At 36.5% G+C, this 26,771-nt stretch overlaps 1 protein-coding gene across 2 annotated transcripts in view; it reads left to right on the top strand.

Annotated features, from left to right (window-relative positions):
* CenB1A (Centaurin beta 1A) overlaps positions 1–26,771 on the top strand; it is a 627,189-nt gene that overhangs the window by 125,852 nt on the left and 474,566 nt on the right. For both annotated transcript variants that reach the window (XM_090408048.1, XM_090408046.1), the window contains exon 5: positions 23,155–23,208. In XM_090408048.1, the coding sequence (XP_090264174.1) occupies positions 23,155–23,208 (54 nt within the window). The remainder of the gene's footprint in view (positions 1–23,154; positions 23,209–26,771) is intronic.

Genomic DNA, 26,771 nt, shown 5'->3' with positions numbered 1-26,771 from the left:
ACATCTTATTTTACTCTCTCTAAATTTGCATCTATGAGCAACCTCCAGAATAGAGATGATTCTCATTCTAAGAAAACACAATTTTTAATTAATTCACTTATCATAACAAACTTCTGATAAGTTCCTGGCCAAAGTTCTTAAGGCATAATACTAAAGAAAATTCACTGTAACAAACTGTCCTTCCACCATAGCAATTTATTGCTGTGATCCTATGAGTCATATGATCTATTCTGCTTTTCATCTAATGAATTATGTGGATACATTTCAGAGAAAAAATAATAGCTTGTCTACTATATAAGGGGAAACATCCATACACTACAGGAGCAAAACTGATTTCAGAGGAATTCATACTAAAACACTAAGTGTATTCTAGTTATGGAGTTAGTTTGGACATCTTGAATATTTTTCCTGAAAAGGAAGATATACATATGGACTGTCAACAGTTCAGTTCTACAAAAAGAACTGATCTGGGGCCAGTAAAAGCAAACCTCACAATATGGATCCACAAAACACAAATAATTAACACATTTATATATGTCATGGATTTCACCAAAACAACAACATCAAAAGTCCTCTTGCCTGAGCATAGGCCAGTATGTTTTAGTCTGTAAGAGACATTTATTATTATTGTTATGTACAGGCACTTCCATGGAGTCCCAAGACTCATTGAGAGAGACCCAAACTATCACACAGTATCTATCATACTACTTCTTGAACATATTAACAGACAAAGCACTCGCAACTGATTCTGGCAACCTTTCTATTCATTCACCACTCTCCAAGTTAAAAAACTAGTCCTCATACCATTACTAACCATACTCTTACTCAACTATAAGGAATAACCTCTTGTTCTACATAAGTAAGTACTTGAATATTTCTCCTACACCAATCCTACAAAATCCTTTAAGTTAAAAGTTGATATCATATCCCCTCTTATTTGCCTATCAACCAACTTCTGCAACCCACAAACACTATCTTCATAGAGAGTATTCCACAGACTGCTCACCACCTTAGTCACTTGCTTCTAAATCCTCTCCACTACTTCCTCATCCCCAAGAAACCCAGATGTGGATGTATCAAGGCATTATAAAGAGGAATAACAACTTCCTTATTTCTAATTGTTAGTGTCTTCTTCAGTAGCCAATTAATCCTCCAAATCCCAGCTTCATCTATTTCCTAGAGTACAGTTCCATCTGTGTAGTACTAAGTTTTAAAAAAGGTAAACCGTGAGTAGACATAACTATACATAAAAATATAACGGAAAAACTCACGTAGAAAAATTATTTAATGGTATAATTTTCGCCCGTGTGTCACAGGCATCTTCAGTACAATTAGGCACAAAAATTAAACATTAACTGACAATTCCAAAAAGCGCCACCTAAGTAGCTGGTGTAAGATAACTAAAAAGGTCAATAACTTTCCTAAAAAAAAAAAAAAAAAAAAAAAAAAAAAAAAAATTAATACAATAAAAAGTTAGGAAAGATTAGCTGATTTGTAAAGTACTATCTCCCATAAAGGGGACAGACGTAAGCTGTCGGATCTGTTTAAGTTAGGAGAATGAAGTAGAGTTTCACATGCTTCTTTATAAAGGCGTTCCATGAGAAACTGACTTTTGTGAAGAACTCTTGTCTTTTTCCAATGAACTCTGTGTCTAGTGAAGATGGCATGTTCTGCAAGTCCAGACTTTTCAGGTTTAAAGTATTCAATATAAGATTGGTGTTCTTCTAGCCGAATGGAGGCAGATCTTCCCGTTTGTCCGAAATAACATAATCCACAAGAGCACGGAATCTGGTAGACACCTGGATGATTGAGATGTGGAAGCTTGTCCTTTGGAGAAGCGAGAAAGGTGGAGATTTTTCTAAAAGGTCGAAAGGCAACAAAAATATTCAGTGGTTTTAAAATTTTTGCTATACGTTCACTGATGCCTTGTATATAAGGGATGGTAATGCGCGTTATTTCCTCTGTGTTTGAAGAGGGAGACATATTAAATCTACTCAAAGTTCTTTTAATGAAGCAATTCTTATAGCCATTAGATAGAAAGGAAGAAGTTATATATCGTATTTCTTTCTGTAAAAGATCGTCTGTAGAACAACAAAACGATCTTTTACAGAAAGAAATACGATATATAACTTCTTCCTTTCTATCTAATGGCTATAAGAATTGCTTCATTAAAAGAACTTTGAGTAGATTTAATATGTCTCCCTCTTCAAACACAGAGGAAATAACGCGCATTACCATCCCTTATATACAAGGCATCAGTGAACGTATAGCAAAAATTTTAAAACCACTGAATATTTTTGTTGCCTTTCGACCTTTTAGAAAAATCTCCACCTTTCTCGCTTCTCCAAAGGACAAGCTTCCACATCTCAATCATCCAGGTGTCTACCAGATTCCGTGCTCTTGTGGATTATGTTATTTCGGACAAACGGGAAGATCTGCCTCCATTCGGCTAGAAGAACACCAATCTTATATTGAATACTTTAAACCTGAAAAGTCTGGACTTGCAGAACATGCCATCTTCACTAGACACAGAGTTCATTGGAAAAAGACAAGAGTTCTTCACAAAAGTCAGTTTCTCATGGAAGGCCTTTATAAAGAAGCATGTGAAACTCTACTTCATTCTCCTAACTTAAACAGATCCGACGGCTTACGTCTGTCCCCTTTATGGGAGATAGTACTTTACAAATCAGCTAATCTTTCCTAACTTTTTATTGTATTAATTTTTTTTTTTTTTTTTTTTTTTTTTTTTTTTTTTAGGAAAGTTATTGACCTTTTTAGTTATCTTACACCAGCTACTTAGGTGGCGCTTTTTGGAATTGTCAGTTAATGTTTAATTTTTGTGCCTAATTGTACTGAAGATGCCTGTGACACACGGGCGAAAATTATACCATTAAATAATTTTTCTACGTGAGTTTTTCCGTTATATTTTTATGTATAATCTGTGTAGTACAGCTTGTAATCTATTATTATTATTGTAGCGGTGTCATCATGGAGTTAGAAGACTTGTTGTGGAAGATCTTACATTGACATAGTAACCAGTATTCACACAATACCTATCATACTTCTCCTTAAATTCATTAACAGAAGAAGCATTCCCAACCACCTCTGACAACACATTTCACACATTCATCACCTTCCAAGCAAAAAATCTAGTCCTAACACCCTAGTTAACTACACTCTTACACAATCTCCAGGGATGACCCCCCTCATTCTCTCCTTTCCTGCACTGTTCAATAAAAAGTATCAATCCTATAAAAACCCTTCAACAATTTATATGCTTCTATCATATCACCTCTCTTATGTCTTACAGCTAGTTTTTGGAGCCACAGTCTTTCAATCTTTTCTCATAGGAAACATTCCACAGACCTGCAAGAATCTTTGTAACTCACCTCTGGATCCCCTACACCATTTCTTCATCACCAAGAAATCCAAATGAGCAGATCTGTGCGCAATAATTTAGATGTGATCTAATTAATGTCTTATAAAGTGGAACAATAACTTCCCTATTCCTGTTTGTCAATTTGTTCTTCAACAACCATGTAATTTTATAATAATAATAATTATTATTATTATTATATGGACACCTCCATGGAGTTCAAAGACTCATATTGGCAGTCCCAATATCCACACAATATATCATACCTATCCTTGAACCCATTAATGGACGAAGCACTCGCAACTGACTCCAGCAACCTACTCCACCCATTCATCACTCTCCAAGCAAAAAAAATCTAGTCCTCACACCCCTACTAATCGCACCTTTATTCAACTTCCAGGGATGACCCCTTGTTCTGATCCCTCTAGCCAAGCACAGAAACATTTCCCCTGCATCTATCCTATAAAACCCTTTAAGCAACTTAAATGTTTGTGTCATATTAGTGAAACCTGGCTATCAGAATCAGATGTGGTAAGTGGAATCGAATGTAATGGATATACTATTTTTAGGAATCACAAGAGATAGGAGAGGGGGGCAAGGAGTACCACTAATGATAGCAGATGACTTAAGTAAAAATGTCCCATGTAGCAGTGAGTTTGAGTCTGTCTGGTGTGAAGTGGAGGTTAACAGAAATACATGGTAGGGTGTTGCTATAGACCTGGCAGCTCAGTTGCAGGAGACGAAGAACTTCATCGCCAATTTAGCTTTATGGGTGCCAAACGAATGATCATTATGGGTGACTTTAATTTTCCAAACATTGATTGGATAGAAGTGAAATCTCATGATAAGAAAGAAGAGGAGTTTATTGAATTGTTACGAAACGACTTACGCAAGTGGCATGAGAAAGAAAGAACTCGAGGTCAAAGAGTGTTGGATTTGCTCATAACGTCAGAAGCGGTCTATGTTAAGAATATGGCTATTTTACCACCAATTGGTGACAGTGATCATGCTATGTTTTCTTGAAAAGTATATAATTGTATTGGTGCTCCAGAAGAGGAGTTTATTGAATTGTTACGAAACGACTTTCGCAAGTGGCATGTGAAAGAAAGAACTCGAGGTCAAAGAGTGTTGGATTTGCTCATAGTGTCAGAAGCGGTCTATGTTAAGAATATGGCTATTTTACCACCAATTGGTGACAGTGATCATGCTATGTTTTCTTGAAAAGTATATAATTGTATTGGTGCTCCGATTAAAACAGGTTATATGCTGAACTAAAAAGCTGGAAATTATGATCAACTTAGAATACTATCTTTGGTTCCACGGTATTAGTTACTGAATGGAAAAATGTCAGCAATGCATGTGAATCTTTGAAAAAGTGATTAAATGAGGTGGTAACTGAATGTATCCCTAGTGTTCGAAGAATAAATAGGTTGGGAGTGAAATGAATGTGCAACCTTATTAATGAAGAGATCCACAAGAAGATGATATGTAAAGAATATTGTGAGAATAACAGTGAGAGGAGTTATGAAATATATAAAGCTCAAGTCAGAAAAGTAATGAGTATTGTGTGGAAAGCTAAACCTGAGTATGAAAAGAAATTGGCCAAGCAAGCTAAAGGCAATCCAAAAGAATGAATGTGAAAGAATAACTTTATCGAATGCAGATGGTACTCAAGTGTCAGAAGCTAATGAGTGCTCACTTTGCTAAGATATATCAACCAGGTGTATGCAACATGGTGCACAATACTACTTCTACATTGGATGAAGAGTTAGAGGTTCGTGAAAATGAGGTTGAAGAGCTGTTGCATAATCTGGATAAAAATTTCCCTATAGGGACAGATGAAATATCAGCCTGATTGCTAATGGACCGTTCAGCCGAATTGGCTAGGCCTATCACATGTTTGTATAACTTGAGTCTCAGCTCAGGAATGGAAGGAAGGTCTGATAGTTCTATTGTATAAGGGTGTCACAAAAACTGATGTTTCTAACTACCGACACATCAGTATCTCTGGTGTGGTAGTGAAGATTTTAGAGAAGTTGGTAATAACTCGCATACAGAAATGGGTAGACAAACAAGCTATGCTCATACTTTAGCAATTTGCTTATATTTTATAACAATGTTACAGCTGAGTTGGATAAAGGGAATGGATGCACTATGATAATGTTGGATTTTTCTAAGGCATTTGATATGATATCACATGAAAGGCTCTTCAATAAATCGGAGAACATGGGATTGGAACAGAAACTTAGATCAGGGGGTGGTTGACAGATAGATATCAAAAAAATGGTATGTAGTGTGTGTGAATCTGCCACATTTAAGGTGACCAATAGTGTACATCAGGGTTCGGTCCTTGGGCCATTATTATTCAATCTGTACATTAATGACATCAGACAGGATCTAACATCAGGTGTACAATTGTTTTGGTGATGATGCAAAGATAAGCAAGACCATCAGGGATGCTACTGATATTCAGCACTTACAAAATGATTTGAATAGGCTGGAAATTTGGGCAAATGAATACGGCTGCCAGTTTAATGTTAGTAAGTGTAAAGTTATGCACTTTGGCATGAATACAATTCCAGTTGCATATTATATTAGAAGAGTTATGCTACAAGAAACTGAGAGGCAAGGGATCTTGGTATATTGGTGGACAGGAATTTGAAGCACATAGCAAAAGTTGCAAATTCAACTCAGAAGATAATTGCGATGTTGAAGCGAATCTTGACATGTAAGGATAAGAAAGTAATTTTGCCTCTTTATAAGGCTTTGATAAGATCACACCTAGATTATTGTGTGCAGATTTGGTCTCCTAGGTTCCAACGGGATAAAGAAGCTGTGGAAAGAAGAGTTACAAAGATTATATCCAGATTATGGAATTTAGATTATGAGGACAGATTGCGAGTATGTGGATTAGACTCTGGATAACAGGAGAAAGAGGGATAATATGATAGAGGTCTATAAACTTTTGAATGGATGTTATAGGTTATTATCTGATGAAATTTTTCATTATATAGATGGTGGGGAGAGAACATGGGGAGGGGCATCCATGGAAGTTATATTTGCAGTCAAGAAAGGGGTAAGATCTATATTTTTCTCTCAGAGAGCAGTGAAGTGAGTGGAATAGTTTGCTTTTAGGGGTAGTGAGTGCATCTTGTGTGAATGAATTTAAGGGAACGTATGACAGGTTTGGGTGATTTATAGCCTACCATGATGAGTCCTTGACTCCCTGGAGGTCTCAAATAATAATAATAATAATAATGATATTCCCTATTGTTCTCCTATCAGCCAACTTCTGGAGTCCACCCACACACCTTCAATCTATCCTCATAGAGAACATTCCACAAGCCACTCACCATCTTGTGCACTTGCTGCTGAATTCTCTCTACTGCTTCCTCATTTCCTCATTCAAAAGAAACCCAGGGGACCAGATTTTGAGCACAGTAATCCAGATGTGGGCATATTATTATTTTTTTATTATTATTATGTGACACCTCCAGGGAGTCCAAAGACTCATTGAGGGAGGGCACCTACTCTACAACTTTCTCTCTTCATACACCAACTACAACGAACCGCAACTACACCAATGCCATCTACTGTCCACCACCAGTATTTTTACAGACAATCACAAACATCCATGCCCACAGCGAGATTCGAACCCGCAGCCTTTTGACTGGAGAGCGAATAAGCTAACCACTTGGCCAACCAGTCTTATATCAAGGCCTTATAAAGAGGAATGACAATTTCCTTATCTCTACTTGTTAATATGTTCTTCAATAGTCAAGTAATCTTATGGACTACCTTTAGCAACATGTCCTCTAAACTTAAACTCTCTGTCTCCAACCACCCCTAAATTTCTAGCTTCGTCTATTTCCTGGAGTACAGTGTCATCAATGTGACACAAAGCTTATAATCTATTTATTCCAAAATGCATAACTTTACATTTCTTACCATTAAACTGACGCCCATTAACTTTTTCCCATACTGACAATCTAATTAAACAGTCCTGCAAGCTCTCCACATCGCCTTGATTAACTATTACTCTACTTCATTTTGCATCATCAGCAAACAGTTGAATATTTCCTTTCAGGTTATTTCCTATATCATTTATGTACAAATTAAACAGCAATAGTCCCAGCACTGAACCTTGCGGAACACCACTAGTCACCTGTTTTTGACTCAGTTTTGCTTCTCCATATACCACTTTTTGAAATATGTCCAGCAACCACTCTCTCTTATCCACTCAACCAGTGTCATACCCATCCCTGTTTGTTCTAATTTCCGTAACTGAGTTCCATGTGGTATTCTGTTAAATGCCTTTGCAAAATTCAGCAAAATCATCGTGTAGCCATTTCCTCTATCCAACTCATCTGTTTCTATATTATAAAAAAGTTAGTAAATTACTAAGGCATGACCGACCCTTCGAAAAGCTATGTTGACCCTCATACAGTATCTTATTTTTATCTACCATTCTTGAATTCTCTTTTTTAGCAATTTTTCTAGTACTTTTGCCAACATGCCTGAGGTACTGATTGGTCTGTAATTTGCTGCTGTAGTCTTAGAACCAGCCTTATGCAAAGGAATTATTTTGCCCTCTTTCCACTCCCTTGGAACTCTACAAGAGCTGAGACTTAAATTAAGCAGACTAATCGAAGTAATTGCCAGTTCTCTCACACATTCTCGCAGAATCCTAGCTGATATTCCATCTAATCCCACAGCTGTATTTACATTGAGATTCTGCAATATCCTAAGAACCTCCAATTCATCCACCTCTGTTCCCACATTAGTGTCTGTTACATAGATTAAAGCAGTAACCTCACTAGGATGATATATCCTTGCAAAGTGGTCACTGAGGAACTCAACTATTTTATCTGCTTCTGTCTCCTTGTGACCATTATCACTCATTAAAGTTAATCTTCCATAGTCATTCTTCCTCTTACTTGTCACATAACGAAAGAACTCTTTGGGATTTCCTTTGGCCTATTTGGCTAAATTTTTCTCATTATCTGATTTTGTCCTCCTTGTCATGCTGGTCACTTTTCTTGCCTGAGCCTTGTAGTGCTCTTGAGTTTGCTGGTTCACCTTTCTCTTTATATATGTTACCGCTAAAGTGCGAAAACCGTTAATGTGCACATTACCTAGCTAATCTGCAGATTAACTGATTTGCTCCGTTAACGTGCAGAATCAAGAGTTTTCCGCATTTTACCTAGGTAATGTGCACATTAACGGCTATCGTATCGTTAAAGTTCAAAAGTTTGTTTCTCTCATTTCCTTTCCCTACTCCTTCCCCCCCTCTCCCTCCACTTTTAGTTTGGTTTTTTAATAAGTAAACATAATTTTATCATATGTTTTTTTTCTTAATTGTAATAATATTTTAAACCGTTTGATTCCTTGTATTATATTAATTGATTGATGATTGATTCTATCAACTAATTTGTTGATTTTTGATTGTATTAACTTGATTCTTTAGATATCAAAAAATAAATAAATAACATTATGTTAATTTAAGCGTACAGAAACATTGCTGTTGTTCCAGCAAAGATCTTATTTTCACTTTAACGAGTGCCTAGTAGGTAATGTGCAGATTACCTAGGTAATTTGCAGATTACCTAGGTAATTTGAGAAATGAAACAATTTTCTGCACATTAACGGATCACCATAGTTAATCTGCACAATACCTAGATAATCTGCAGAATAACTGATTTCTGCACTTTAGCGGTAACATATACACTCCACAGCATTTTCTTCCTCTGCAGCTTGTACTTAATGATATTACTCATCCATCTCACTCCTACCAATTAACCCTCCTGACCCTAGGTATACAATTTAATACTGCTTCCTCTATATTACCCTTAACCATACAGTGTTTTATGCCATGGTACAGATATAAGCTTCTTCCTAACATGTGATAATCATTTGCCTTGTGGTTCCACAAACACTCCTTCTCGATAGAATATTCCTCATGTTTTGCACTCTCCCAAGTCAAGACCACATGGTCACTTTCACTAATCGGAGGCAATGTGGCCAATTTTGTTATGGATAGCTCTTGTGATCCTATCACCAGGTCCAATATTCTCACATCCCCAGTTCCCTTCATTACCTGCTGCCTTAAGTAATTATCTGTTATTAAGTATATAGACTCTATTTCCTTCCTGCCATGTGATTGTTCTTCCTTACACTGTAAGGAAGAATGATTTTGCCTTCTTATATATTTTGTCTTACTGGCCTTAATCTCACACCAGATTGCTTCAATCGAACAGCCACCCTTCTGCCTGTCTCCTATTCTTTTTGTTTGCAATTCATCTGCTATCATCAGCGGTACTCCTCCCCCCAATGCTATCTTCTCTATCTTCCCTGAAAATACTAAACCCTTCACATTCAATCCCTGTAACAACATAATCTGCTATTAACCAAGTCTCAGTAATGCCTATAACTTTTAGCGAGGTTGTACTAACCAGTGCCAAAAACTTGTCCCTGTTGTTCCTGATACTTCTGGCATTAGTATATAGAAACTGCAGCATCTGTTTAGGCCTCCATCCACCTGTACTTTCTGAATTGACTACCCTATTCAATATTTTTTCTTGAGGGACTAAATTCCTCACTTAGTCATTCTCACACTCATTCTCTTCCTTCTTAATTGCTTAAATTTCCCTGAATTTGCACTTCAGGATGCTCAGTGAACAAATCTCTCCCCCAGACACCTAACACCAAAACGATTTAGAAGCAATCCATCAGCATTGTAAAAATCCTTCTTTCTATGAAACATAGACCACAAATTCTTCATCATTCCTTTTGCACCATCTAAATATAGACTCATTAGCTATCATTTCCCTCCTTGTCAGTTCGCCTCTATCATAGTGTGGAAGGAAATTTGCAATCTTCACCCTCTTGCTCTTCAATTTTGACTCTTCTAACAACTTGTTTACATCCTCCCTCGTAGAATTCTTCTTGCCTCTTGAATCATTTGTACCAACCAAGACAATCATTTTCTCGGACTTACTTTTTTGCATCTGGATGGCATGGCTAATATTGTGAATTTTAACCCCAACATGATTTTGTCATATTTTTGTTAAGTCCCCCCCCCACCCCGATCATTGAGTTTTCATATTTTAGTTTCGCACTTTGTACTATGAAGGATAACATTTAAGTGTGCTAGTTCTTTATTAATATTAATTTCATTCTCCTCTAATTTCACAGCTACACGTTCGGTATTAATAACATCGTTTTCCATCTTATCATTGATATTTGTTATGTTCTTGTCACCTAACAGACACTCTCTTTTAAAACGCTTAATACATACTCTCTCACCAGTTTCAATTTCCTTTCACATATTCTTTAATTTTCTCGACGAATACATTGCACATACACTGCACTGAATAATATCGTGCCAGCCTGGTTGGCCTAGTGGTTAGCATATCCTCTCTCCAGCCTTTTGGCTGGAGAGAGGATATAGTTCAGTGTCATACTGCCAGCCATGTCACATAATAATAATATACAAATTGCCATACAACATGGTTTTTGCCACCATTGTTCATTGTGTTGGTGCCAAGCCAACAATATCACAATAAACATGTTATATAGATACTAAATATTCTATAAACATGAAAATCTACATTAATACACTATAATACTCTAATTTTCTGAGGAAAAATCAATAAAACAGATAAAAATCACTAATTTTATAAAGAGCGCTAAATTACACTACCACTCACTACATAGCCTCGAATCAATCAAACTAGTTTAATGAGTTGTTCTGACAACATTTGCAGTATGCCCTCTAAACTTAAGTACTCTGTCCACAATAACCCTCATGACCCTCAAGTCCCTTGCCTCATCAACTTCTTGCAGTTCAGTTCCATTACTATAGTACAGAGCACGCCTACACAACTTGATTGTCTTTGAGGGCCAAACCCAACTTGGACCACCTGACCAAGGGCCAGATCACTTCGGACCTAGAATCTTAGACTAGTACACTGCAGCTAAACTTAAGTAAATTTGTTAGTAGGTCTACAGTAAATACTAATTAATATGCATATTTAATAATTTTTTAGAGTTACAATCAAAATTAGTTACAAAAAGATATAGCTGCAAAATTTCTCAATAAAACCCACTTAAACATAAGCACAAAGTTTACTAATAATTTCACTGAGAATATCACACTTATTCTCAGTGAAATATCAGTGACAGAATGTCACATTGTGGCATTCAGAATGTCACAATGTGACACATTGCATTTCTTTGTTGCCACTATTTTATCAAAGTTTGGTGTCATGTTTGAAGTGGCCGTTTTTAATATGGCCTCTAAATTGAAATCACTTAAAGATGAACGCTGTTTGGTTTTTGTTCAAGTTCATGACCAAAAATGTTTGTTCACAAGTATATGTGCTCCTAAACATACCAAATACCTGGTTGGCAGAATCCAAAAAACTTGTAAAGTACTCTCCCCATGCTTGACCCGATAGTTTTCAGAATACTGGAGATCAATAACTTTCATCTGGAGTGTTCGACAGGTAGATTTAGATTTCCTGCTTCAACAGAAAATGGATCCTCAATCACTTTTATGCAGAATTCGTCTTCATTACTCAATGGCATTCTTTTCTGAAACTCCTCACTTAGAAGTGATATGTGCTTCTTATATTTTCCACCCAACATCGAATGATATTCTGATGGAATATTCTGTCGACAAGTTAAGAAATATGACATATCCCCCTTAGTAAGTTGATTTTCAAACAAACTTAATTTCATTTTGAATGCCTTCATAAGAGATATTAACTGAAAAACACACTTATTTTTTTCTTGAAGCTGTAAGTTAAGGTTATTCAAGTGACCCAAAATGTCGCACAAGATAAATAAATCTTGATTCCATTCTTTATCCATTATTTCTGGGAATTTTTCCATATCTTCTTGAGATTCCACAAATTCAACTAGTTCATTTTTTAGAACGACGAAGTGTGACAAAACTTTACCTCAGCTCGACCAATGTAAATCAGTGTGGTATGGTAGATCCCCATACTCAGCATCATTTTCTTCTGGAAACGCCTGAAACATTCTGTGTTTCAAACCCCGAGCTCGAATATAGTTGACCAGAGCAAATACTACTTGAATCACATGATCAAACTGCAAAACCTTTGAACATAACACCTGCTGCTGATGAATTAGGCAGTGAAATTTTGTCAATGGTTTACCTGCATACTGTTCAATAAATGTTACAGCACCAACATTTTTTCCACACATAGATGGGGCACCATCAGTGCAAACTGCTACTAAATTCTTGAAATTTAAGGATAGTCTTCCGGTTACACACATCTTTACATTTTCTGTGATCTCCTTTCCTGTTGTTCTTCCTTTCATTGAACACAAACCAGCAAGCTCCTCTGTCACCTCAAAATTTTTATTAACGCTACTTAAATATATTAAAAGCTGTGCATTATCTTTCACGTCAGTACTTTCATCCATAGCAAGCGAATAATAGACAAATTCACTAGCCAATTTTTGCAGGTTATCTTTAAGATCCTCGGCAATATCAGCCACCCTGCACTTAACAGTCATACGGGACAAACTGATATTTTCAAAATTATTTTTCTTATCAGGACACAATTCAGAAACGGCAATCATCAGACACTTTTTTATCAACTCTCCCTCAGTTAATTATTTACCAGCACGAACTATTTCTTGTGATATTTTTAAGCTTACCTTTGTGGCAACTTCATTTGCAGATGTCACGTTTTTAAAGGCTTGTTGCTCACCGTTAAGGATTTTCAATAACTTTGCTGCTTTTATTTGCTTTCCGCTTGCATCCAACTTGCCAAGGTTAGGATGTTTTGATTCAAAATGATGTCTCAGATTGTACTCTTTCGGCACAGCGATAGATTCCCAGCAAACAATACACACTATTTTATCCTTAAACAACGTAAAAAAATATTTATTTGTCCACTCAGGATTAAATGCTCGATGTTCCGAATCTATTTTATGCTTTTTACTTAAGCTCATTGTATCAACATTGACAATATTAATTACAAAAAACTAATGATGAAAAACTCACAATAATGCAGATTATGATAACAGTCATGTAACGTATTGCTCCATCTACAACCAACCACTACGTGCCAAAGTCAGTCAAGGCACAGCCAACTTTGTGTAATACGATTCGTTCTCGTTCGTAGACATCAAGTCGTTATCACGGAGATGTAACTTTGAATTTCTCTGCAGCGATACTAGCGCTAACAAAACCCCAAGGCGATTATAATAATTTGTTATTAAATACGACAGTGGGAATAACTCCAAATGCAATTTATTGTCAAGTTGAAAGAAACATGATTGTGACATTAATTGCATGAACGTAAACATGCAGAGTCTTAGTAAAAATTTAATTCAATGCTAGGAAAAAAACTGTCTAATTTCATATTCCCCCCGTATGATTAAATAATTCAATCAGGCAGATGGGCCAAAATAAATAGCATTGTGGGCTGCATGCTGTCCACGGGCCTTATGTTGTGCAGGCTTGGTATAGAGCGTGTGATGTCCGCACGGTTAGCCTAGTGGCTATGCGCTTCGCAACCATATGCCTGGGGAAGGAGTGTCTTAGTTTCAGTTCCCGTCGACGATGTGAGGAGGTTAAGGAACTTCCTCAGCCATAGCCAAGTTAGCCGGTCTTGGGCGTGGACAGCAGGGTTTTTTCCCCCAGTTTATCTGTGGTTTTTCATCCTGCAAATCGGCCCAATGGTTTATCAGAATTTTGCAGGCTTCCTTAAATTTCCTTTCATACCAGGTTTTTGTATGGTGTAAAGAGTGGGTGCTTTTCAAGTTGATTTGGTGTAAGGTGTTGAGCGCGTGATCTGAGAGGCCTGCTTCACCATAATGGTTATAATTAATGTGTCTTATGTATTCTTTCTTACGTATAGGGATTGTACATCCTGTTTCACCAATGTATGGTAAGTTACAGAATACAGAATTTTTCAGTAATTGTAACTTACCATACATTGGTGAAACAGATCGTAAAAATCCTATACGTAAGAAAGAACATATAAGACACATTAAATATAACCATTATGGTGAAGCAGGCTTCTCAGATCACGCGCTCAACACCTTACACCAAATCAACTTGAAAAGTACCCGCTCTTTACACCATACAAAAACCTGGTATGAAAGGAAATTTCAGGAAGCCTGCAAAATTCTGATAAACTACCCAAATATCAACAACAAAGATGGCATGAAAATTCCAAGGATCTGGATGGCACACATTCAGCCTATCTAATATATAAGATCCAGCTTAAGTCAAGGCTCTAGCCAACCTCCAGCTAGTATTAGAAACCATTCCATACCAACTGGTGGAATGTGCATGTATAATCATATTGTAAATATATGTGTGTGTGTGTGTGTGTGTGTGTGTGTGTGTGTACACACACACACACACACACTTGCTGTTGCACCCAATGTAATTCTACAACCAACAGATAATACTAATAATAGGACTCTAGCATTGATGTATATATATATATATATATATTTTTTTTTTTCCCACCAGAGGTCAGGCTGACAATTGTTGTAACGGTTGGTCAGTAACTTTAACAAACCAGTTAGATTGTAGTGTAGTTTGTTCTCTGTATATAATGTGTATGCTCCAGAAGATGACCTTGACATAAAGATCGAAACGTCAAATGTAGATTTTAGTTATATTAAACTAAAGTTTTTATTCAAACATGGTAGTTGTCTCCATAATTTTCAAAAATGACTACATAATGAGATTTTTTTACTGTGGCTGGTTTAGGAATTTGTAATGATGTTTAAAAGAATTTAAAAGTTCTTGCTGTAGTTCTGTTGTCTAATTTAGTTATGCTGTCTTTCTGTTAGTTCTTTAATGCTGTTTTTAATTTCTCTAACGGTCTTCAATACATCTACAGAACTGTTATTAATTCCTCATATTGGTTGAATTTTTCAGTAATTTGTGCAGTATGTTTTTCAAATAGTTCTCCAACAAATATGATCAAGCAGTCTTTTAGGTTTTGTAATTTATTTTCTAGTAATAATTTAAAGTGGGCTCACCTGAGTTTCTCTTATTGTACTCCTTGTTTTTAATTTCCTCTGCTGTTGATTGCTGCGTTAACTGTTTGCTGCCTGCTGTTGCTTTATGTGTTGGCTGTTTTCCATCTGCTGTTGAAGACAACTTTCCTTTGTTTTCTCTACAATGTGGGCACCTCAACTTGTCATGCTTCGCATTCGATTTTTGCTGCCAAGTGGCCTTGTACAATCCTGAATGGAGAAAATGCATATTTCTCTGGCAGTTTCTGCATGTTTATGTGGTTTTCTTCCTCCTTTAAGTCTTCCTGTCATTTATAGCACTTTTGGCAACCCTGGTTTCTGATTTTGGCAACCCTGGTGTGACTGCTGAAATGGAGACTTCATTTGTTTTCCTTTCGTGTGGTTGACCACTGTATGCTTCAAGCTTTGATAACTTATAACTTTCTTATTACTTAACAGATACAGTTTTTACATCAATATGTTCAGATTGATGAACAGAATTCATTGATACATTTTGAATTTTAATCCACAATAATAATAACAAATTAATTCTTAAATGAAATAATTTTAATGTACAGATGTTTCTGATATATTTTATTGTGATAGTATACAGAACATTATTGTTTTATTAGATGCCTGATAACATAAAAGTGGTGAGGAAATCAATTTGGTTACTTAGAGCGGTGCATACGAGCGACTAACATCTGTCACTTAGTGTTGTGGAAATTTCGGCAAAATTATTCTGAAATCAAAAGTTAATTGCTCTCCACGTGTGCATTTATTTCTGGCACCAAATTATGAGTAAATCATTTCTGGAAAAAATGTTTCTTTTCCAAGCATTTTCAAAAATGTACATCTTACAGTTATGAAGTAATTGTAATATTAAATTACTTAAGGAATTGAACAATGTAGATACGAATATAAATTAAATTGCACTTTAATAAATATTTCCGATATTTCGGCAGCGTCACGTTGCCATTTTCAAAAACTTACAAAAAAAGGCACGTGTACGTAGGCACTACAACACAGTAACTGAGAATGAAGAGATGAAGCTATTATTCTCCTAAAAGTCCTGATGGTGCCCTCTAGCAGGCTAAGTAGGTGTTCTTGGCCGTTGGGCTGAAGATCTGCTGATGTAAGCCTCCCAAATTTGTGCCAGTCGCATACAACCAAATTTGTTGAGATTCGGAGAGTTTCTTAGGGCTGAGGCTGATTCTATAAATAGTCTTTTGAATTTGTATTTGCTACGGTGTATTACAGTAGCTTTCTTCCACCATACATTACGGTGGAATCAATTACTATCAATTTCAATTTTCAGATTGGTGCTTCTTTTTCCTATTTGCATAATTTTTGTTTTGTCTATATTTATGTTTAATCCAGATTTTATACACTCCTCCTTTATTTTATCAGAAATTCGCTGTAGATTTTCTTCTGTGCTTGCAAGTAACGCAATGTCATCTACAAATTTTAAATTTGTCACATTTTTCCCATATATTTTGATTCTGGAGTCTTCATTGTTTAAGGCCTTATTGGTTGCTTCTTCCAGTGTAAGATTAAACAGGTCTGGTGACAGATTGCATCCTTGTCTTACCTTGCTCTCTGTGTGGAACCAGTTGGTTAAGGTGTCCTCCATTTGTACTGCACTTTCAGATTTCTCATATAGATTCTTTATTATTCTTATGGTTTTGTTGGGAATTCCAAATTCTTCCATAGTTTTCCATAGTTCTCTTCTACAGATTGAATCAAATGCCTGACGAAAGTCTATGAAATTTATGTAGCAACTTTGGTTGTACTCTAGTGTCTTTTCTATTAGCTGTCTTAAGGTGAATAGTTGATCAATTGTGCTTCGCCCTGGTCTGAAACCAGCTTGTTCTTCTCCTATTGCCAGTTCTATATATGGCTTAATTTGTTTTTGGAGTACTTTCGTAAAAACCTTTCTTGGAATACTGAGGAGGCTAATGCCTCTGTAATTATTGCATTCTGTTTTATCTCCTTTTTTGTATATAGGAGTTATGACTGATTTGGTCCAATCAGTAGACACTGCTTCGTTTTTGTAGATCCTTTCAAATAACGTTTTTAATGGTTCCAAAAGTTGTTCCTTTCCTGCTTTTAAGAATTCCGCATGTATTTGATCAATGCCAGGTGCTTTCCTAGTTTTGAGTTTTTCTATGCTGTGTGCTAATATTTCTTTGGTAAAGATATTTGTTTCCTCTTCCATTTCAGTGGCTGGAATCATAATATCCTGGGAGCTGTTTTTATTATATAATCTTTGAAGTATTCTTCCCATCTAGCCATTCTTTTGTTTTACTTTCAATTAGTTGTCCCTCTTTGTTTTTGATCATTATGATTTTTGTTGTCTGTGTCTTACTGAATTGGTCTATTTGTTTATATAATCCATGAAGGTTATTTTCTTTTGATAGCTTTTCTGCCATTTTGCATTTTTCTTCTAATCAGTTATTCTTTAACTAGTTTTCTAATTTCTCTGGTTAATCTATTATATTCATTTCTGTTATAGTTCTGTTTTAGTTTCATGCTTTTCCTTTGATCGCTTAACCTTTTTACTTCATTCGAGATCCAATCCTTTTTACTTTCTCTTTCTGTGTAACCTATTGTTTTTTCTGCCGAATTCAATATTATTTCCTTTAATTTGCACCAATGTTCTTCGATGTTTATATTCTGTTTTGGTAGTTCCTTCAGATTTTTATCTAGTTCTAGTTGATATTTTCTTAGAATATTGTTGTTGTCTTGTAGTTTTTTTACATTCAGTCTCCTTTTGACTTTAAAAGTGCTTCCAGATTTTAACTTTATTCTTAGGTTTGCTAATACTAGCTTATGGTCTGATCCACAATCTGCAGAGGAGGATCTGCAGTTTAGGATACTTGATTTCCATCTTTGGTTTACAATAATTTAGGCTATCATATTCTTGGTTTGTCTGCCTGGTGATATCCATGTCCATTTTCTTTGGGGGGTTTTGGATGTTTAAAGAGAGTGTTGGTTATTGTTAGTCTATTATTTGAGCAGAAGTTTAGCAGTCTTTTGCCACGTTCATTGCTTTCTCCATACCCGAACTTTCCGATTACTCTTGGCCAGGTATCCCAGTCTTTGCCTACTTTTGCGTTTAAGTTCCCCATTACAATTAGAAGATCTTCACTTTATGTCTGCTGTATTGTTTTTTGCAGTACAGCAGGAATGGGAAAGCTATTTTCCCTACATGGGAAAAATAGCTAGGATGACTGTGATAATACAAAACGAGTTTGTAATGACAGTTTGTGCGTAGTTTCTGAAGAGAGAGAGGGGTCTGTAACGAATCCACCGAAACACAGAATTCCCAATGCGATAATATTAATACGCTAAACGAAAGATTTGCTGACTTGCTGGACACTAGACCAGTGGATCACATTCAAAGGTAAATACAATTGGTTATTTTGTAGGAACATTTTTTTGATTTCTGACTTTTCTTTCTTTATGGTAATTTGCCTACATTATTGGGTCATTATTCAATGACTGTTTACAGTTTTGAATTTGTATATAAAGTCAATATCAACAGTCGCCTGATTATGAATGCGTGATGAAAGGGAGGGAAGTTTGGAGCTTCCCTGGATAGCATTCAAAGGTAAATACAAGTGGTTATTTTGTATAGGGCCCCAGAACTTATTTTTTAGAATTTAACCACTGGCCAAAAGGAAACATGAATGGCTACACTGTAAAATAATAAATTGACAAAAAGAAGAATAAACATCTATATTTGCCATAGCTAAGTAAATGCAAACGAGAGACCACATATTGGTCGAGTGGTTAGCGTATCCGCTCTCCAGCCAAAAGGCTGTGGGTTCGAATCCTGCCGTGGGCATGGATATTTGTGATTGTGGGTGAAAATCAAGTGTTGGTGGTAGGCAGTAGATGGTGTTTGTGTAAATGAAGATGGTAGTTGCGGTTGGTGGAGACAAAGTTGTAGAGTAGGTGCCTGCAAAGAGTGATTCTGCAAATAGCCTAAGAGTCCACCTCCAATTATCCACTTCTCTTTCCATATCACTCTTTGTCACATATGTCAAAGCAGTAATCTCACTTAGATTCTTGGAAAGTGGTCACTGAGTAGTGCAAATATTTTATCTGCTTCTTTCATCTTCCACCATCATTTACCCATTAAAGTTATCTTTTCATAGTTCTTCCTCTTACTTTCTGTGTAATGAAGTCTGGAATGTCATTGGCCTTGCATAGCTTTTTAATCTGATTTTTATCTGATTTTCTGACCATGCTGTTCACCTTTCTTGTTTGACACTTTTACTGTTCATGAACTTTCTGGTCACTTTATGCTCACAACAATTTCTTTTTAGCAGCTCATGCGTAATGATGTTACTCATTCATCTAACTCCTGTCTGATTAACACTCATGACCTTCAGCATACAATCTGATATTGCTTCCTCCAGATTCCCCCTAACTATTTCCCATGCACTATTAACATCATTGCAGGTTTTTCTGCCACTGCATATCTTCAAGCTTCCTCCTAAGCTTCTCATATTCGCCTTCCTTGTAGTTCCACATATAGTCCTTGACAAAATATTCTTGATGTTTTACATTCTCCCAAGTCAAGACCACATGATCAATCTTCCTAATCGGAGGCATGTGACCACCTGAGTTATAGATAGCTCTTTTGATCCTATGTATGATCCGGTACTCTCCTAAACCTAGTCTTTTCCATCACATGCTGCTCCAAGTAATTATTTCACAGTAGGTGTATAAATTTCATTTCCTTCCTACCATGTGATCTTTCCTCCTTCCAATCTACATTGCTTGGAAAGAAGTCAGCAGACATCCCATGAGCAAGGTGCATCATTCCACATAACAAATCACATGTTTGTAGCCAGTATAAATTGGAGGAATGTGTTGCACCCAAGTCATTTCATCTGTGTTTGAATGAAATGTCTGAGAGAAGGGAACTGATGAAGTTTGAAAGAGGCATTGTGACAGGATGCCAGGCTGCAGGTGTATCTGTTGAGCAAATTGTTGACAAATTGGTCAATAATCAGTGATACCATACTGTGATGGAAGCGCAAGAAGTCAACTGAAAGTGATACCTGCAGTAGATGACCCACCACACTCACTGAATGTGGCATTAGGGTTCTGTGAAGGATAATAAGTGAAAAAAACTGCCATTTCTCTGCCAATACTTTAAAAAAAAAATTCCAGGCATCAACCGGAACACAAATCTGCACAGAAAGAGTTAGATTTATAACCGAGACTCAAAACATGGGTTTCCATGGTAGGATTGCAATATGCAAGTACCACATTATCTGAACCAGCATGCAGCAGTCTTCAGTGGAGCAAAGAGCATGTACAGTGGGACATGGAAGCTTGTGAGCAATGAGCCATGTTCCACACTCTAGTGAGTAGATGGATGGGTATGAGTGAACTGGAAGCCCAGTGAACATCAGATGGGGTTATGCTCTCTAACTAGCAAGTGTAACCCCAACTATGAAATTCAGAGGTGGCAATGTAATGGTGTGGCTCTGTTTTTCCTAGTTTGGCCTTGGACCACTATTTGTGGTCCCACAAACATTGAACTCTGAGAGGTATCTGAACATTCTGGGCAATGTAATGCTTCCTACTTTGTGGCATTTCTATGGAACTGACCATTGTCTCTTTCAGAAAGACAGTGCACAGTGTCATAAAGCTGCTGCTATAACTGCATGGTTTATTATTATTACAGACTATTCTGGAGTCCTCAGATCCATCAAGGGATGCCCTAAACATTATGTCATGCACTATCCAACATTTGTGCACTATCATACTTTGCTTTGAATTCATTCACAGTCATGGCACCCATAATTGACTCTGGCTACCTATTCCACTCATTCACCACTCTCTAAGCAAAAAACCTAGTGCTAACATCCTTGCTGACTACAAACTTACTCAGTTTCCAAGGATGGCCAATAGTTCTATCACCATCAGACCTGTTCTAAAAAATTTCCTCTGAATTAATATAGTAAAAACTCTTCAGTGATTTGTATGTCTAAATCATATCACCCCTTTTTTGCCTGTCAACCAGTTTCTGTAATCCACAATCTCCAACCTGTTCTTGTAAGTTTCATTCAATAGACCGTCCACCATCTTGGTCACTCGCCTCTGTATCCTCTCCCCCACTTCCTCATCGCTAAGAAACCCTGGTGACCAGATCTGCATGCAGTAGGTCTTAACAAGTCTCAATAAAGAGGAATAATAACTTGCTTGTCTCCACTTGTCAAAGTATTTTTTAGGAACCATGTAATCTGATGAGCTACTTGAGCCACTTTTGTTATGTGCCCTCTAAACCTTAGCTCACCTTAGCTCACCCAAAGCTGTGGCTTTGTCAGTTTCCTGGAGTACAGTTCCATATATGTGGCATACAGCTGGTAATCTTTTCACCCCAAAATGCATATTCTTCCACTTTCCCACATTAAACCAATATCTATTTTGTTTTGACCAGACTACCAGTCTATCTAAATCTTCATACAAAATTTTAACATCATCTGTATTAACTATTGCTCTTCCCAACTTTGCATTATGACAAACAACTCAGTTCCTCTCAGATCCTTTCCTATATTATTAATGTACAGATTAAACACTAGCAGCCCAAGAACAAAGCCCCGTGGCATGCCACTAGTCACAGGCCTTCTTCTGGACTCTACTCCTGAATAAACTACTCTTTGATATATATATATATATCTCTCTCTCCATCAACCACCCTGTTATCCACCTCACCAACCCTTTATCCATCCCCATGTGCTGCAGTTTATTGATTCGAATTTCATGTAATATCTTTTCAAAGGCTTTTGCAAAGTCCAGCAGTATCACTCACTGTAAACCCATTACCCCTATCCAACTTAGCTGTCACTATATTATAAAATGTAAACAAGTTGCCGAGGCATGACCTACCCTTGACAAAACCATGTTGCCCTTATATACTATTCCATTTCCGTCTATCCATTCCTGTATTTTGCTCTTGATTAACTTCTCCAGTACCTTGACAATAAGGTTGCTACATCAGTCAAGGTACCTTGACTGATGTATTCTTGGAGCCTCCTCTTTGCAGTGGAATTATTTTCATCTGTTTCCATTCCCTTGGGATTAACCCAGAGCTGAGACTTAGATTAAACAATAATGTCAAGGGCACTGACAATTCCCTAGCACCTTCACGAAAAACCCGAGCTGGTATACCATCTAATCCCATAGTTGTATTCACATTAAGGTTCTGTAATATGCTATGCACCTTGATTTTATTTACCTAAGTTCCCATTTGGCTCTCTCATTCATGCAATATCACCATTGGATAATATACTCTTGCAAAGTGTTCACTTAGTAATTCTACTATTTCGACTGATTCAGTTATCTCCCTACCATCAGCATTCATTAAAATTATTCTACCATAAACATTCTTTCTTTTAGATTTATATAGGTAGGAAAATAATTGATGGCCAACTGTCAAAAAAAGTGAATAAATAGACACCAAACAGGAAAACGAATGAGAGGGAGAGAGATAGTAAGATGAGTGAAGCTGGTACCATCAAATGATCCTTGGTAAGAAGAAGAATTTTCTGGGATGTCAAGTTTTGACCACTGAAATCTTTGTAAATGAAGGTTATAGAAATAAATTTATTCAAGGACCTATTCTGTTTCATAACATTAGTCAGAATGCAGAAGTGTGATAATCATTCTAATGAATTTTAAAAATTCTGAAGTGAATCATTTAATTTATTATTAGTCTTAATAATTAATTTTTTTTTCAGAATGCATTGAACAGATTAATTCAGCTTTTAACAGAGATAACAAATTATCAGTCAGTGAGTATGCACTTTATTTTATTTCGTGTATTATATAAAATAAATTTCAAAAAAATTTTAAGGGGTGCTTAAGGGTCAAAGCTGTATAACTATGAGGAGACCTCCACAAAGCCTTTAAAGGAATGTGGAGAACCGACCAGGGCTTCTGACCTAATGTCCAATCCTCACCTTCTGGTGGTGCACCCTGTTTGGTATCTACCTGGATACTGAATGAACGTGGATGGACTGGCCGACCAAATTGTATTCCAGTTGGTTAAACCAAAATACAAAATGATGGTACAACATGACAAAATTTCATGTTGGCTGGTTAAACACAGCCCCTGTTGTTTTCACCAGGGAACCAGGGCAAACAGCGAAAAGTCAGCTACTGGAACAAATCTGAAACACACGCCCCAACTCAACATCACCAAAGTTAAAGATCGGTACTATAAACATATTTTGAGGCTCTAGAGAAAGTTACTGACACAATGAAAAAGGAAAAGTTGGTCCTTGTTGGGGATCTAAATAGCAGAGTAGGAAGTGATTGTCTGACATACAAAAATGTTTGGGGAAAATTTGGAGAAAAGAGCAAAGCTAATAATAATGGCAAATACCTGTTGGATTTCTGCTCAGGACATGGACTGGTTATTACTAACACCATGTTCCAACATAAAAATGTGCACAAATTCACATGGAGAGAAGAGGCAAGGAATAAGAAAAATCTCATTGACTATGTTATTGTTGATAGTGAAGTTTTTTCCCTGGTGCAGGAGACCAGAGTGTACAGAGGATTTGAAATTGGAAGTGATCACTATTTAGTCTTGAGTAGGATAAAATTGAATTTCATATTGAAAAGAATGACTTGTAAGAAAGTTTTAAAGCGAATAAAAGTTGAGCAGCTTTCAGATGTGAACTGTAGACTAAAATACACAAAGATTATTGAAGGAAAAATGAAAGAGTTCGAGAACAGGAACCAAACCTTGGAGATTCACTGGCAAGCCTTGAAGAAAACCCTGATTGATTCAGCTAGAGAGGCATGTGGTGAAGTTGTGTGCAAGGATAGAATAATTAGAACTCCCTGGTGGACACAGGAAGTTAAAGAGGCAGTGAAGGAAAAGAAGAAAGCATATCAAAAGTTCCTGGCAAATAAGTCAGCTTGTGCTCTTAGAGAATACAGAGACAAATGTAAGAAAGCTAAACAGTGTGTAAAACTAGCTAAATAAAAGTCATGGGGGGACTTTGGCAAGAACATAGAAAATAAATATCAAGAAGGTGGCAAAATATTCTGGAGGTTGTTGAAGAAGCTTAGGAATGGAGGAAAGAGTGCTGTAAAAGGAGTTAGAGATGATAAAGGTGACATGAAAACAGGAGAAAAAGATATCCTTGAAGTATGGAGAGTAATTACTTTGAAAATTTGCTAAATGAAACAAGCAGTGATGACAGCACAGTGATAAAAAAAACGCTGACCAGGCATGCATTCAGGAATACATATCCATACTTGAAGTAGAAAAAGCCATCAAAGGCTTGAAATGTGAAGGCAATAGGAGTAGATGATATTCGACCAGAAATGCTGAAGTATGGGGGTATAAAAGTCTTACAGTGGCTGTACTGCATAGTTCAGAATGGTTGGACAGAGGGACGAATTTCCCAATGATTGGAATAGAGCTCTCATAGTACCCATATATAAAAAGGGAAATAAAACTGAATATGAGAATTACAGAGGTATATCACTATTGAGTGTTCCTGGTACTTGAGAAACGATTGAGAAGAATTGTGGAAGAAAAGCTTGGTGAAGAACAAGCTGGATTCAGGTCTAATAGAGGCTGTCAGGATCAGATCTTCACTTTACAAAAATAGTGGAGAAATCATGGGAATATAACAAAGATCTGTATTTAAGTTTTGTCAATTTGGAAAAGGCATATGACAGGGTGCCAAGAGAGAAGCTATTCAATACACTACAGTTATATGGTGTCAATGGGGCATTATATCAAGCAAAACTTAGTCTGTATTTGAGTTGTAAGTCAGCAGTTAGAATTGAAGGAAGTACAGGAGGATGGTTTAATGTTAAATCTGGTGTGAGAACAAGGATGTACATTATCCCCTCTGTTATTCATTATCTATATGGATTATATTATGAAGGAAAGTGGTATTAAACATGATATCAGAATTGAAGATGTTAATGTCAGCTCTTTGCTTTATGCGGACGATGTTATACTTCTAAATAAATTCGCTACAAGTTTGCAAGATTCCCTGACTAAATTGAATAACTTGTAATAGATATGGTATGAAGGTCAGCAATAAAAAGACAATGAAAATAGTCAGAATCATTGAAAATGTCAACTGTCTTGTGAATGGAGAACCTGTGGAACAAGTAAAACATTTCAGCTACTTAGGCACGATTTTTAGTGAAGATGGTAATTAAATATAGAAATAGACAACAGAATCAGCAATGCTGGTATGGTTGGAAGTCACTCGAATAAATTCATATGGAATAAGAGAGAAATTAGTCGGAACACTAAATTAGCTGTATACAAGACAGTGTTGAAACCAGTTTTAACTTATGGATCTGAGAGCTGGGTCAGAAGTAAAACACTTGACCAAAGACTAGAGACCGCAGATATGAGAGTCCTGAGAAAGATTAGAGGCATGAACAGATGGCATCAATGGTAATATCATATTAAAAACGAGAATATTAGGAAAGAACTTGACATTGTCAGCATTCAGGAATGTGTTAGCAGAGCTAATCTCAGGTGCTATGGTCACTTAAATAGAATGGGCAAGGAAAGATTAGCAAAACAAGTGTTCTCTGCCAAGTTGGCAGGAAAACGACTCAGAGGAAGACCAAGATATTGATACGGTACAAAGTGCCCTAGACAATAGAAATATAAGATCCGATAATGTTGGAGTCTTGACAAGTAACCAACTGATTTGGAGGAAAATTGTAGATAGGAAGTTAGTAATGATATAAATTTTTTGTAGTACTATCATATCCTGTACAGATGATGATGAAAAAATTTTAAACCTGTAGTAAATTTTTAAACTGAATCAGTATTCAGTTTAGAAGGATTTTAGGACACTATTTTAAACACTATTTATGGGCGTGCTTTGATTTAAATTTATTATTAATATGTACAGACATAAAATTACAACTTGGAAGTGGGGTACATAAGTTTGGCAGATGCTCGGTAGAGGGTGAATGAAGTTATGTTTTTACTTTTTTACAGCTGAAAGATAAGTTATTTTAGAAAATAATTAATCATAAGCCTTGCCTTGGTGGCTGAATGGTTAGCATATCTGCTCTCCAGCCAAAGGCTATGGGTTCGAATCCCGCTGTGGGCATGGATGTTTGTGATTGTCTGTGAAAAAACTAGTGGTGGTGGTCGGTGGTAGATGGCATTGGTGTAGTTGTGGTCAGTTGGTGAATTGAGCGTGGAGACAGAGCTGTAGAGCATGTGCTCTCCCTTGATGAGTCTTTAGACTCCCTGGAAGCATCTAATAATAATAATAGGTTTATTTTTTATGGATTATTATTTTTATGAGTGCTGTTTTGGATGTAAGGGATCATCTGTTTTTTTTTTTGTGTG

Source organism: Typopeltis vanoorti, chromosome 18 (genome assembly GCF_054136105.1).
Source record: "Typopeltis vanoorti isolate ZY-2024b chromosome 18, IOZ_Tvanoo_1.0, whole genome shotgun sequence".
Classification (NCBI taxonomy): Eukaryota; Metazoa; Arthropoda; class Arachnida; order Uropygi; family Thelyphonidae; genus Typopeltis; species Typopeltis vanoorti.
Note: the sequence above shows the minus strand (reverse complement) of the source record. Positions and strands in the feature narration are given on the sequence as shown.